At 46.7% G+C, this 15,395-nt stretch overlaps 1 protein-coding gene across 1 annotated transcript in view; it reads left to right on the top strand.

Moving 5' to 3' along the window:
- AHNAK (AHNAK nucleoprotein) overlaps nt 1–15,395 on the top strand; it is a 100,773-nt gene that overhangs the window by 51,703 nt on the left and 33,675 nt on the right. The window contains exon 5 of the mRNA XM_053562262.1: nt 3,577–3,676. Coding sequence (XP_053418237.1) covers nt 3,577–3,676 — 100 coding nt within the window. The remainder of the gene's footprint in view (nt 1–3,576; nt 3,677–15,395) is intronic.

Below are 15,395 nucleotides of genomic sequence, written 5' to 3' on the forward strand. Positions count from 1 at the left end.
TCTATGGCTATTTCTCTCTGCTACCCACACCTTAATGTCATTCATTCTTTCTTCTGTTTTTCTCAACCTCTGTATTCAAGTTAACATCAAAATGGTAGCCGTGAAATGGTTTTTCTCCCTGAAAGTTTTTTCTGGGCATGGTTCTTTGTAAGTAACAGGGTTTTCCTTCTTTCTGCTTCATGGTACTGACACAGCTTAGAATACTTGTGTGCCCTAATATTAATCTCTAGGGATTGAATTGGAATTACCATTCAGAATAGCTAGATTTAATAACAGCTTCCTCCTAAGGTTTTCTTTCTAGAAGGAGCTTAGGATTTTAAGGCAGCATGACTTGTTTTGATGGTTTCAGATTAATTTTGTAATTATAGGAGAAAACTGGTTAGTGATTTGATTGTTTCATTTTCTGAAGTGAACAGAAACCAAACTCGTTTATTACACCATTATTCAGTCAGCTACTGGGGAATCTTTTTTTTTTTTTTTTTTGGTTTTTTGGCCGGGGCTAGGTTTGAACCCACCACCTCGGGCATATGGGACTGGCGCCCTACTCCTTGAGCCACAGGCGCTGCCCCAGGGGGAATCTTTTTTGCTGGTTTTAGTAATAAGCTGTTATTTCTAAAGCACTTTAGTTTGTTCTTGAATTATACCAACAAAACACTGTGAGGTAATCTATATATTTAGCCAAGAACCATTCTTTCTTCAGGATAACATCTTACCTTGAGTATACTGACAACTTTGGCTTGGACTTTTTTTCCTCTTTTTTTCTTTCTTCTTCTTCTTTTTTTTTTTTTTTTTGAGACAGAGTCTCACTCTGTGCCCTGGGTAGAGTGCTGGGGTGTCGTAGCTCACATTACCCTCAAATTCTTGGGCTCAAGTGTTCTTCTTGCCTCAGCTGCTTGCGTAAATGGGACTACAGGTGCCCACCACAACACCGGCTAGTTTTTCTATTTTTAGTAGAAACGGGGTCTCAATTTTGCTCCGGCAGGGCTTCAACTCCTGAGCTCAGACAATCCACCCACTCCCAGAGTGCGAGGATTAAGATATGAACCACTACACCCAGCTTTTTTCTCCTTTTTTCACATTTTCTAATATATGCTGTGAAACATGAATGGTTGATTTAGTGATTTAGAATGTGGGTTCATGAACTGGGTTACAATCCCCACTCTGCCATTTTCTAGCTGGATGATCTAGGATACGTTACTAAAGCCCTCTGTGCCTCAGTTTCCCCTTCTGTAAAACAAGGTAACAATAACATCTATCTCCAGAGTTGCTGGAAGGAGTTAACATATGGTTTAAAACTGTCATGTGGGCCGGATATGGTGGCTCAAGCCTGTAATCCCAGCACTCTGGGAGGCCGAGGTGGATGGATTGCCTGAGTTTATGGGTTCGAGACCAGCCTGAGCAAAAGCAAGACCCTGTCTCTACTAAAAATAGAAAAACTGAGGCAAGAGGATCGCTTGAGCCCAAGAGTTGGAGGTTGCTGTGAACTGTGATGCCTTGGCACTCTACCCAGGGCGACAGCTTGAAACTCTTTCCAAAAAAAAAAAAAAAAAAACAAAAAACAAATACATAAAAAGAGCCGGGCATTGTGGCAGGTGCCTATAGTCCCAGCTACTTGGGAGACTGAGGCAAGAGAATCCCTTAAGCCTAAGAGTTTGAAGTTGCTGTGAGATGTGATGCAACAGCACTCTATGGAGGGCAACATAGTGAGACTCTGTCTAAAAAAAAAACACAAACACAAAAAATCCATGTGGTAAGTGCTAATGTGTTTGCCATTATTATTTAATCATTGTTTCTGAAGGGAGAAGACATTCCTTCCATCTGTGGTTATTTGGACTTATTCTGCCTTTCATTTTATAACTGAAAACTGAGCAAATTAAAATAAAAGGAAGAGTCATCAAATTCTTGATAATGCAACCAAACTTTCTGGGAAAAGAAAGATTTTTTTTGTAAAAATAATTCACGTCTGATTAATCTATTAGAATTTTTAAAAGTTGTGGTCAAAGAAAAATCAGTGACCCAGGATTAATCTATGTGCAGTTTTTACGAGTTTTGGAAGTTTTCATGGCATCAGTTGTTACAGAAATGCAAATATCATTCATTTGAAAGAATATTACATCATTCATTCATTTTTCACTTTTCATCTATCCAAACCACAAACATTTGCAAAATGTCTGGGATACAGTGCCAGGCTCTGGGATGCAAAGGAAAATAATTGTCTCAGCCCTGAGGAAAGGCTAATGAGGAATGTGTTTTTTTTTTTTTTTTTGAGATAGAGTCTCACTTTGTGGCCCTCAGTAGAGTGCTGTAGAGTCATAGCTCACAGCAATCTCAAACTCTTGGGCTCAAGGGACCCTGTTGCTTTAGCCTTCTAAGTAGCTGGGACTACAGCCCCCCCACCACAATGCCTGGCTGTTTTTTTTAAAGACAGCTATTTTTTTTAGAGACAGGATCTTGCTCAGGCTGGTCTTGAACTCCTGAGCTCAAGCAATCCACCCACCTTGGCCTCCCAGAGTGCTAGGGTTACAGGTGTGAGCCACTGCACTGGATACAAATGATCTCTTGAGATGATGTTCAGCTTGGGCAAACACATGAAAAGAATAACCTAGCTCAGCGCCTATAGCTTGATGGTTATGGTGCTGGCCACATACACTGGAGCTGGTGGGTTTGAACCCAGCCCAGCCTGCTAAACAACAATGACAACCACACCAAAAAATTAGCCAGGCGTTGTGGCGGGCACCTGTAGTCCCAGCGCCTTGGGAGGGTGAGGCAAGAGAATCACTTAAGCCCAAGAGTCTGAGGTTGCTGTGAGCTGTGATGCCATAGCACTCTACTGAGGGTGACAAAGTGAGGCTCTGTCTCAAAAAAAAAAAAGAGAAAAGAATAACCCATTGATAGTGACTCTGTTCTCCTCCAGGAACTGATTTCCATGTTGCTTCCATATGGAATCCTGGTATTGGCCAGGGAATTCCATGGCCAGGTGGGCTTTCCTTCCTGCTGGGACCTCCACCTTAGCTCGTGGTGACCCTGGATTGAAGATCTACCACATAAGGTGTCAGGAAATCCTAGTGGTATTCAGTCTGTGGGTGGAACCCCTGCCCCACGGCATCCAGCTTAGAGCTGGATAGAGAAATGACGGTCGGTGGAGAGACTGACAGGTGCTCTGCTCCCATTGCAAACCCTTCTTTCTTACACAATTATTTGCTTGGCCGGCACATTGTTCCTCAGTGTTCAGATCACGCTCCTTCTACCACTGTGATGTCCTTGAGGACAGGGACTGGTTTGGTGAATGGGTGACCCGAGACAGCTTTGTCCCTTTTGTATGAGTTTCATTGGATTTTCACAGAGAGGCGTCCTTCAGCTTCTCCCAGGTCCCTTCTTAGGATTCTCTGTTATCTGTTGTACAGTCGGAGCTTCCAGTGTGGGCTGGGCGGGGCTGCTTTGGCGGGGTGGGGTTGGGGTGGGCCATGGCCGATGTGAGGTCTCTGGTGTTTTCAATACCCATAGTAGTTATTTGAGAAATGTTAATTGGTTTGATGATTTGATGAATGACCCGGTAACAATCTTTATCCTTGTTAGACTACACCACAGCCATCGCTACTGGAATGCAAGGGCCAGAATAAACCGAAGGAAACCACCAGCCAAGCCGGGGCAGTTTCAGGCTCCACCCCAAACACAGGTGAGACAAGGTGGTGGGGACTGAGAGGATAAGATAACCCTAATTAGGATAATGACACCCTCTATCCAGAGATAAGGCCCCAGGGGGAGCAGAGAGCTTGGCAGATGAGCATGCCTGCCTGGGCTGTGGCAGTCACACAGGAAGGAGCTGGCCCAGCCCCTCCCTCCCAGGACCCCGAAAAGCAAGTCCCCCTTATCTCTTTTAGGCTTTTTGAGAAGCCTGTAGGAAACGCACTTAACTACAGCACTGCTCCTCCTTCAGAAGGATTCTCAAGGGTTTCTTTGTCAGGCTGCTGTGGAACATTAACATTTTCAGACAGTATCTATTAAACTCTGAGGCCAGGGTGGGGAGGAGACCAAAAACTCAGCATCAAAGGGTTAGATTCTGCTTCTGGTTGAAGATCGACCAGAGCTTAGTAAATCGTCTTTTTGATCATATAAAAGAAATGCTTTCCCGGCCTCCTAAGAGGGAGACGCCCACCTGAAAGATGAGCCTGAGGGGGAGAAACAAGTGTGGGGTATGGAAATCCTGGGACACAGAGGGAGCTAAATGGGGGCTCAGTTTGGGCCACAGCCATGTTTTTGGCCTGCGCACAAATTGAACTGTTTTTGGAGGTAGTTGCAAACATTTAAAAATCAGATTTCATAGAGAATATGGAATGTGTGGCCTCTTAGAATTTTGTAATGTTCGCCAAGCCTGGTCCTGCATTCCTGCAATGGCAGCACCAGCTGGACCCTGACACCGGGGAGATGGAGCTCAGCCCCCTGTCCCTGAGGACCCTCCCTCCTTCACCCCAGCCTGGGCAGGGCAATCCCTCCCTCCCTCACCTCCTTTCTGCCTGGCACCCCTCCTTTAGCCTAGGGCAAATGAATTCAGCAAATAAATACACCCAAGCCTCTCCCCTGTTTAAGGAAACCATCCCTCAAGCTGACCCCCTTTTACTATAGCCCTATTCTTTTTTTTGTTTTTCCTTTTTTGGGTGCTATTCTTTTAGAGCCAACAGATTGCCAAGGCTCACCCCTTCTTTCTGTCCCTTCTATTCACTCCACTGCCCCACCCCCTGGCTTGCACCCCCTCCACTCAAAACTGCTCTTGTTTATTATGCTTTATTCTGCCCAGGGCCATCTCTGGGCACAGTGGTGCCACCACACCAGTCACCACCTCCTTAACATCCCCGGCATCTTTGATTTTTGTTACTTACTACAATTGCCTGCTGTCTGCCTATCTTAGATCTTTGCCTCCATGGATGGAGTGAGTTTAAATAGGGGTCAGTCTAAAATTTAAAAATCAGATCTTGTTACTCCCTTCCTCAAAATTCTTCAGTGTCTCCTCATGGCTTTCAGGGTAAAGTTGCCTTCCTTGGCTTAGCACCCAAGGCTGCTGTGATCTGGCTCCCCCCTCGGCCCCTGCCTCTCCATATGTACCCCTCACTCCAGAGGTACCAAAGTGCTTGCTTGTCCCCAAACCCAGGGTGCCAGTCCATGCTCCTGCGTCTTCACGATGCTCTTCCACACCCACTTACGTTCTGTCTCCCTAGACCTTGCATCACCATACCAGGGTGCCTGAGCCTCCAAGTCTGGGCTCAGAGAACGATTGCAATTATCCTTGTTGGGGATGGCTCTTTTCCCTGCTCTGATCATGGATGTTTCCTTAGAAACTAACTTGTGGCTGGGTGCGGTGGCTCACGCCTGTAATCCCAGCACTTGGGAGGCCATGGTGGGCGGATTGCCTGAGCTCACAGGTTCAAGACCAGCCTGAGCGAGAGTGAGACCCCATTCTCTAAAAAAATAGCTGGCATTTGTAGCAGGCACCTGTAGTCCCAGCTAGTCAGGAGGCTGAGGTTACAGAGTCACTTAAGCACAAGAGTTTTGAAGTTGCTGTGAGCTGTGACTCCATAGCACTCTACCAAGGGCGACAAAGTAAGACTCTGTCGCAAAAGAAAAAAAAGAAAAAAGAGGCTTGGCGCCCATGTACAGTGGTTACAGCGACAGCCACATACACAAGGCTGGTGGGTTTGAACCCAGGACAGCTAAAACAACAATGTCAACTGCAACAAAAAAATGGCCAGGCGTTGTGTCAGGCGCCTGTTGTCCCAGCTACTAGGGAGGCTGTGGCAAGAGAATCGCTTAAGCCCAGGAGTTGGAGGTTGCTGTGAGCTGTGACGCGACAGCACTCTACCGAGGGTGACATAGTGAGACTCTGTCTCGAAAAAAAAAAAGAAAGAAACTGACTTACGTAGTCCCTGACTTCCAAGGACTTTGACGCTGGAGTTTTGTGTAAACTTTACTTCTCGGGAATGTCAGAAATGAGCCCTTGCTGCCCCTGCCATGAGCTTCCAGCTTCTCTAAATCAACTTCTCAGGGGACCCTGCCATTTCCCTTCGTGTTGAACAACCCATTTGCACACAGCATGGTTTTTCTCACAACAGCACATCAGTCATCTAGAGTCATTTTGGTAAAAAAGAAGAAAATCAGTCAGAGAACCACTGCTGGTCTTTGAGATAAGGCTGTGTGGTTCGCACTAGCAGAGCTTTTGAATCAAAACAGCCATACTGTGTTCTGAATGTTCAAGGAAGTTTCAAGGGGTGAGAGTCGAAGCTACAAATGTGAACCCATGAAGCCGTGTGCTGGATGTCCTACTGTGCTGCTTTACAGGCGGTAGCCAAGTGAGCAAGAGTCCCGCTCTGAACCTGGACTGCCTGGGGTCAAGCCCCATGTCTTGGCCTGTGAGGTCAGGATGCTCACCTCATATGCTGGTTGTGAGGATTAAGCCGGTTAGCAGCGGCACAGTACTGAGAGCGGCGCCTGACACACTCAAACAAATCTTAGCTGAAAGATTTGTGCCCTTTTATTGGTGTCTCACTGGCCGGGTCACCAAAGCAGCCATCATATTTCCCCCACCACTGGTGGTCCCCAGTGCCCCTGTCCCTGTTGTTTTACACACATCCCTGCACCCTCCTCCCCCTGTGGCTCCCTCTGCTTCTCTGGCCACCTTATTCCAATTCTCTGCTTTTGGGGGTGCTTTTATCTGGAACAGTCTTCCTTCCTTCCTTTCTTTCTTTCTTTTTTTTCAATGAGACAGACTTACTTTGTCACCCTTTATAGAGTGCTGTGGTATCATAGCTCACAGCAACCTCAAACTCTTGGGTTTGAGCAATTCTCTTGTCTCAGCCTCCCGAGTAGCTGGGACTGCAGGCTCCTGCCACAGCACCTGCCACGACACCTGGCTATTTTTAGAGACAGGGTCTCTCTCTGGCTCAGGCTGGTCTCAAACTCCTGAGCTCAGGTGATCCACCCGCCTCGGCCTCCCAGAGTGCTAGGATTATAGGCATGAGCTACCGTGCCTGGCCCAGGTCATCTATTTTTAAAAGACTGGTAGTAAAATAGACATAAAATTTACCATTTTAACCTTTATTAGGTCTTTGTGTCAGTAGCATTAAGTACATTCACATTGTTGTGCAACCAATCGCCATCAGTTCCAGAACTTTTTTTATCTTCCCAAATGGAAACCCCATGGCTATTGTATAACACACTTAAGTCCTCATTCCCTCTCCCCCGCCCTTCCCCTTCCTAACTCTGTGGATCTGACTACTCTGGGAACCTCACATAAGTGGAATCGTCGTTGTCCTTTTGTGTCTGGCTCACTTTACTTAGCAAAATGTCTTCAAGGTTCATCTGTGTCAGAATTTCATTTCTTTTTAAGACTGAATAATTTTCCATTGTGTGTTTATGCTGTATTTTCTTATCCATGCACCTGTTGGGTATTTGGGTTGTTTTCACCTTTTGGCTGTTGTGAATAATGCTGTAGGAACATGGGTGCAGAAAAACCTCTTTAAGTTCCCATTTTCAATTCTTTTTGGTATACACCCAGTCATACAATTGCTGGATTCTATAGTCCAGTTCTTATGCAAATTGGACTATATAAGTCAGGAAAGGAGTTTGAAAACTTGATGGGAAAATCCCCTCTTTTTTGAGACAGAGCCTCAAGCTTTCCTCCTGAGTAGAGTGCCATGGCATCACTGCTCCTCACAGCAACCTCCTCCAACTCCTGGGCTTAAGCCATTCTCTTGCCTCAGCCTCCCAAGTAGCTGTGACTACAGGTACCTACCACAACGCCAAGCTATTTTTTGGTTGTAGTTGTCACTGTTGTTTGGCAGGCCCGGGCTGGAGCTGGATTCGAACCCACCAGCTCTGGTGTATGTGGCTGGCGCCTTAGCCACTTGAGCCACATGCGCCGAGCTGGAAAATCCCCTCTTATTCCTCAGCTCTCTCCACCGCTGCCTCCCATAGACTTTACTTCAACAGATGGCAGGTTGTTCAGGTGAAAACTCTGACATCATTCTGGATGCCTCTTACTCTTTTACACCAGATATTTGGTCAATTGTCAATTCCCATCAGTTCCATTTTCCATATCCAGAGTTTAGTCACTTCTCCCCGTCTCCACTGCTACCACCCTGATCTAAGCCACCACCTCCGCCATCTGGATTACCGTAATTGTTTCCCGCTTGCTCTCCCTGTTTTTGCCTCGGTCCTCTCTGGTCTCAACACAGCAACAAGATTGACCCTTTTAAAATTTGAGGCAAAGCTCAAGTGCACATTTCCACCCACATGGCACTCCCTGCTCTTGTGACCTCATCTTTCTCTCCCTCACTGAGCTCTGGCCACAAGGGCCGCCTTGCAGTTCCTTGATCTGGCAGCCAAGTTCCCACTTCAGGGCTTTTGCAGTTGCTGTGAACTATGCCTGGAATGTTCTTCCTCCATAAAAAGCTCTTCCCCCTATAATGTCACTTGACCAGAGAGGCCTTCTCTGACCCCTTCCATGAAGTAACAAGCACTCCCTCCCCGACTCGAGGTACCACCTTTGCTTTTTGTCCTGCTTCCCAATTCTTCACTTACTGCTCTCTGAGGTACATTAACCCTAACTTCTTTAGTTTCTTTCTCCCTCGTTAGAATGTAAGCTCCCTGATGTCAAGGGCTTTGTTTCCCATTGTCTCCTTTCTGGGTCTTAGTTCTTTATCTACAAAACAAACTAGAGTTTCCTTCCAGCTCTCCACATTTCCATTTTGTGAGACACGTTGGGCAGAAATGCCCATTTGGACACAGGGAGAAACACTTCGTTAACGTCCAGGCCAGAGCACCGGCAATGAGAATGGATAAGTGACAACATCTCCTGAGGTCTTCATTCATGGTTAACCTTCTCCCAGTGGACTTGGCTGAGGAGTCTTCATAAAATCACACCCGTCTCCATCCCATTTACCCAACTTCGTTTTTCTTCACTATGTCCTCCTATGTATTTGAGGAAATCAGACTTTTATTTTGCTTATTTCTTATTATCTATCTTCTTTTAAAATTAAATGCCAGGGTGGCGCCTATGGCTCAGTGAGTAGGGCGCTGACCCCGTATACCAAGGGTGGCGGGTTCAAACCCGGCCCCGGCCAAACTGCAACAAAAAATAGCCGGGCGTTGTGGCCGGCGCCTGTAGTCCCAGCTACTCGGGAGGCCGAGGCAAGAGAATTGCCTAAGCCCAGGAGTTGGAGGTTGCTGTGAGATTCCAGGAGGAGGCTGTTTTTGGACTGTGTCCTCAGTGCTTTGGAACAGTGTCTGACATTCTTTGGGCCCCTGGTTAACATTTGCTGAATGGACTAATGACCTGGCACTTCTGCAAAGTGCTTTATGCTTTATCCATAGGAAGTATCATTCTTGGCCTATGCAGTAGCTGAGAAAATGGAGGCTTTGCAAAGTTGGAAAACGTGTCCGTAAGTGTCAGAGCTGGGACTTGGTGTGCTTGTTCTCAGCTTTGGCAGCCACCAGTTGGGTGGGTCCCAGTACCAAATGCATCAGGGCACAGATGGGTTATACTGTGGCGCTGTCTTTTAATTCTGTCTCCCTAACGCTGCTCTGCACATGTGCTTCTTTGCTCTGGTTATGTAGAGAACACATTGTGCAGATCATTTTGGCAGAGGGCAGAATATCAGAACTGGTTCCACCCATCTCCTTCAATTTAAAGCAGAAGAAACTGAAACCCACACAGGTTGAGTGACTCCTGACTCCGGCGTCATCTTGAGCTATGAACTGATTGATTTGTGAACCAGCAGTGTTCTGGTAAACCAGAAGGCCTGATGGACCCTGATGCCATCACCGTCTAGTGGCCCTTGGGCTGTGGGCCTGTCTGCGGAGTCTCCTGTAACGTGGGAGCTGGGGGAGGGCCTCGCCTCTGCTCAGGCCATCCTCTATGCAGTGCTTCTTGGTATCAAACCATGTTTTTCAAGAAATCGTATTTTTGGTGTTCAAATGCACAAGGAGGGTGAGTCTCAGGACCATTCTGTGGACATTTTCGTGTCTTTGTGTTCCGACGGTTACCTTGTCTTTTTCCTCTTCAGTCTCTTAGGGGTTAAATGCTACCAGGAGGAAGCGGGGCAGATTCTCCTGTTATTCTGCACATTAGGAACGAGGAATAGTCACAGCTTATTGATGTTATGATTATAGATAAAGTGTTCCTGTTCCTCTTTGCTGCACATGGAACGGCAGGGAGCAGCACAACATGAACTTGAGTAGTGCGATCTCCACTATGCTATGGGGAGAAATTCAGGGGAAAAGAGTATTGAAGAGGCATGGCACATGGTCAGGTTAAAATAGGAACTAACCCTTACCAACTGTTTTTGTGTTAGGGATGACACTCATGCTTTATGTGACTTAATTCACTTAATCCTCATAATATCCTTTGGGAGTAGGTACAGTTATATCTGCAGTTGGAGGGTTCTGAGGCACAGAAAGATTAGGGAATTTGCCCAAAGTCATGGTGAGCTGGTGAGGGCAAAGCTAGGTTTTTAATGCAGAAAGACTCCAGAGTCAGTTCCGTTAAACCCTACATCCTATGGCCTCAGTGGAGGCTTCAGGAAGGAGGTGAGACTTGAGCTGGGCCATGAAGGAGAGGCCCTCCAGCCTGGGGACGATCTGAGAATGGTCCAGGGATGGAGTGAGCATGGCAGACCCAACAGGGAAGAAGAGACTGATTTTATTTAGCAAAGGCTGTGCAGTGGGGAGCAGTGGGGGAAGAAGGTGGGGCACTGGGGTAAGGACAGATTATAAAAGATCTTAACATCTAGGCAGAGGGTTTAGACTCCATCAGAAGGGCACAGCCTTTGATGAGCATTGGAGGATGACGTGCTAGAAGCAGAAGATTGGGGAGATTTTTGGATGGCCGTGGTAGGTCTGGGGGTAGGAGGTATGGAGGCAGGAGTGAGGCACTGAGGGTCTAGCTGGGATGGGGCAGGAATGGAAGAAGCGGGAAGCCTGTGACACCATCCTCCTAATTGAAGCTTCCTCCTGGTGAAGGATCAGGCCAGCAACTACACAGGCTCCTTGGGTTTCTCACACCGGTTACTCATGGAAGGCAAAGTCTGGACTTCTGGGGGAAGGTGGAGGACATTATTTATTGAGGTCTGTTTTCCTGTGGGTGGCTGTCCTTGTTCAGGCAAGGAGTGTTTCTCCAAGCCACTGTGCATTCCAACTAGTCAGATCAGAAGGCAGCAAATCCAGGGGGGATTTTTTATATTTTTTTCTCCATGCAGAATTTCTTGCATAGCAGAGAGCTCAGGAAGGAAGGCTCTGTTTGGGGACAGAGGTCCGGGCTTCAGAGTTCAGGGCCCATTGAGAAAGGGTCAAACCCTTCTATGCTAATTTCAAGTTTGTTTGATGAGCCTCTGAATTGAGGTGCCTGGAAAGAGCTCTGTCATAACCAACAATTTAATTTAACCCCCAAGCTTTATTTCCTCCCACTCCTAAAGTATCAACACTAAGGGGATTTAGAAAAGGCAAGATGCCTGTAGTCCCAGCTGCTTGGGAGGCTGAGGCAGGAGAATCGCAGAAACCCAAGAGCTTGAGGTTGCTGTGAGTCCTGTGACATCATGGCACTCTACTGAAGGCGGTAAAGTGAGACTCTGTCTCTACAAAAAAAAAAAAAAAGAAAGAAAAGAAAAGGCAAGATTGGCAGGAGTGAAGGCTCTGTGGCTCTCACTATCCAGGCCGGCTGGCCACTGGGCCTGCCTGCTCCCTGCAGCAGGCCCAGGCAGGGGAGCTAAGGGCTGACCTTCCTGGCAGGAAGCAAGATCTGAGCAAGGCTTCCCCAGCCCTGCCTGCTGTCCTCCTGCTCAAAGCTGGGGGAAAGCGGTGTGATGTCCTCCTACAAATCCAACAGAATCAAGCCAGAAGAAACATCAAGCACCTTAGCTCCCTCTCCTGTGCATTCCAGCACCTGGGAACCAGCCAAGTTTGCTTTAACTTCTTATTGAAGTAAAAAAACAGTTGAGATATGAGTATTCCCTAAAGCCACTTTGGAATACTTCCAAGAAAAGTTTCACGGCAAAATAGGCAAAAGGACAAGATTGCACACAGGGCTGGATCACCCACTCGGAGAGCCGATTCCAGAGAGAGAACTTCGATTTCATGTCCCATCGGTTTCATGCAGAGTGGAAGGAGGTGGCAGGAGGCATTTGGTCAGAGAGTTGGAGGCCTGGGACTTGTCTGGGATGTTCCCCTCTGCTTGATGACAGGCTCTCATGGAAATATCTCAGCAAATATTTTAGTAAAAGGGTTATAAACAGTCTGGCAACCTTTTAACCCTCTTTGTTCTTAAGGCAAAGATGTTAGCCTGACAAAAATGTTTAGGTAATCTTCTAGTGTGTTTACCACTTTACAACCCCCAAACTACCCAAGTAAAGGATCTCTTAAAAAAAAAATAAATGAAGCTCTTAAAAAAAGTTATCCAGCTATCTTATTACAGTAAGTGCTGAAGTAGGTGGACTTTGTTATCTTAACAGTAGCAACACTAGGGAAACACTTGTGTGTCTAGCCTTTTAACAATGTTTTTGTCATTTTAACACTTTCCTCTTTTCTAAGCATTTCTAGGGGTGGTCAATCTGGGAAAAGTAAAAGAAGATAAAAAAAATCAAAGAAGGGACACTTTTGCATCACTGTTCCTCTGAGGTCTTGAAAGTGTTTAAAATTACTAGGTGATAGCTACTATGTCCTAGGTCTGTGAGAAGGCCTGGGTGATCCCTGGCAGGGACCAGTGGGGTCCAGTCTTAGTGTAAAGAGACTTTGGGGGCTAAGCTGCCCTCCCACCCAGCCCCTGGGCTCTGGCTGAGCAGAAGAGAATGTGTGTGCTGACCAAACTGACCACACCCGACCAGAGCTGCTGGGGAAGCTGTGGGAGGAGGTCAGAGATCATCGGAGAAAATGCAGGGCAGATGCGGAGATAAGAAGGCCCTAAGATAACATGTTTCCTGCATAGGGGCATTCCCGGGAGCCCTCTGAATTAAAGCACTGCCACTGACTGGGCTTCCCTGGGCTCTTGCAACACCATCCTGGCCTGCTTTCTTTCTTTCTTTTTTTTTTTGTAGAGACAGAGTCTTACTTCATGGCCCTCGGTAGAGTGCCGTGGCCTCACACAGCTCACAGCAACCTCCAACTCCTGGGCTTAAGCGATTCTCTTGCCTCAGCCTCCCGAGTAGCTGGGACTACAGGCTCCTGTCGCAATGCCCAGCTATTTTTTGGTTGCAGTTCAGCCTGGGCCGGGTTTGAAACCGCCACCCTCAGTATATGGGGCCGGCGCCTTACCGACTGAGCCACAGGCGCCGCCCCCTGGCCTGCTTTCATTTCCTCAAATGTACCAGAAACCTCTGGGCCCTTGCACCTGCTATTCCTGGCTAGGAATGCCCTGAAGGCAATTGTCTTTCAGGTTTGGGCACAGCCATCACTGCCTGGGGAAAGTCTTCACCCAGGGCTCCATCAGGGTCTCCTTTCAGGTATTCTGATGACTCTCTACACCCAAATCTGTAGCTCTCTCTGCCCTGGTCATGGATCCTCTGGGTCCTTACCTCTCACCAGGCGATTCACCTGTTACAAGGTGTTCTTTTCTGGCAGGTGGCTTTTTGGAGACCTGAGGATGGGAGACGCCTGCCGTCTGCAAGTGTCCAGATGTTGGGATATCATCTGCTCACCCTTGTAATCAATCCCCAGGATCCAGCACAAGGCCCAGGGTGCTCAGTAAATGCTCCTGAACTTCCTGAAGGTCAGAGTCATGTTTGCAGAGCAGCTGTCACATGCCTGGCCTTAATATTCCTTATCTCATGTGGCCCTCACAATGGTTGTGAAGAGAGTGTTGTGTCCATTTGGGGATAAGGAAAACGAGATTCCGTAGGTTTGACCACTTGACCAAGGTTACACAACTGTTAAGTGGTAGTAATTCTCAGTTCTTAAATTTAGCATAGAACTCACTGGGGAGTGGGTCAAAAGTAGAAGTGTCTGGGCTCTATCCCCAAGATTCTGACTTTTGTCACAGCATTTAAAAATTGTATTTATTTATTTTTAAAGTTATTAATATTGGTTTTTGAAGACAAATCATAATTGCATACATTTATGGGGTACAGTGTGACCATGCCTGGGGATGGTCAATATCAAAGGTCACTTATTTATTTATTTATTTATTTTTGAGACAGAGTCTCCCTATGTTGCCTTCGGTAGAGTGATGTGGTGTCACAGCTCACAGCAACCTCAAACTCTTGGGCTTAAGTGATTCTCTTTCTCAGTCTCCCAGGTAGCTAGGACTACAGGTGCCCACCACAATGTCCGGCTATTTTTTGTTGTTGTTGTTGTTGTAGTTGTCATTGATGTTTGGCAGGCCCGGGCCAAGTTTGAACTTGCCAGCCCTAGTGTATGTGGCCGATGCTCTAGCCACTGAGCTATAGACGCAGAGCCTAAAATGTCATTTAATATATGATTTTTTAATACAAAATAGAGTGATTAGGGGGCAGCGCCTGTGACTCAGTGAGTAGGGCGCAGGCCCCATATACCGAGGGTGGCAGGTTTGAACCTGGCCCCGGCCAAAACTGCAACAAAAAAAAGAAAAAAAATACAACAGTGTGATTAAATCAAGCTAATTAACATATCACCTTGCGTACTATCATTTCTTTTATTTATTTATTTATTTTTTTAGAGACAGAGTCTTGTTTTATTGCCCTCAGTAGAGTGCTGTGGCATCACAGGTCACAGCAACCTCCAACTCCTGGGCTTAAGCAATTCTCTTGCCTCAGCCTCTGGAGTAGCTGGGACTACAGGCACCCGCCACAATGCCTGGCTATTTTTTAGGTTTTTTTTTTTTTTTTTTTTTTGTGGTTTTTGGCCGGGGCTGGGTTTGAACCCACCACCTCCGGCATATGGGACCGGCGCCCTATCACTGAGCCACAGGCGCCGCCCATTTTTTTGGTTGTAGTTATTGTTTGGCAGGCCCAGGCCAGATTTGAACCTGATAGCTCTAGTGTATGTGGCTGGCGCCTTAGCTGCTTGAGCTACAGGTACCACCCTACATAGTATTTTTTTAATCGTGGTAAAATATACAAAAAAATGTTCCATTTTAACCCTTTTTAGGTGCACAGTCCTGTGGCATTAAGTACACTTACGTTGTATAACTATCACTACCACCCATCTCCAGAACTTGTTTATCTTCCCAAGCTGAAGCTCTGTATCTATTAAACACTAACTCTCCATTCTTCCCTCGCTCCACCCCGAACATCCACATTCTACCCTCTGTTTCTATGACTTTGACAACTCAAGGTACCTCAGATAAGTAAAAATATGTAGTATAATATTTGTCCTCTTGTATCTGGCTTATTTCACCGTGATAGTATTTTAAACAAGGGCCCCTGGTAATCCCCATGTAG

The sequence above is a fragment of the Nycticebus coucang genome, chromosome 14, assembly GCF_027406575.1.
Source record: "Nycticebus coucang isolate mNycCou1 chromosome 14, mNycCou1.pri, whole genome shotgun sequence".
Lineage (NCBI taxonomy): Eukaryota > Metazoa > Chordata > Mammalia > Primates > Lorisidae > Nycticebus > Nycticebus coucang.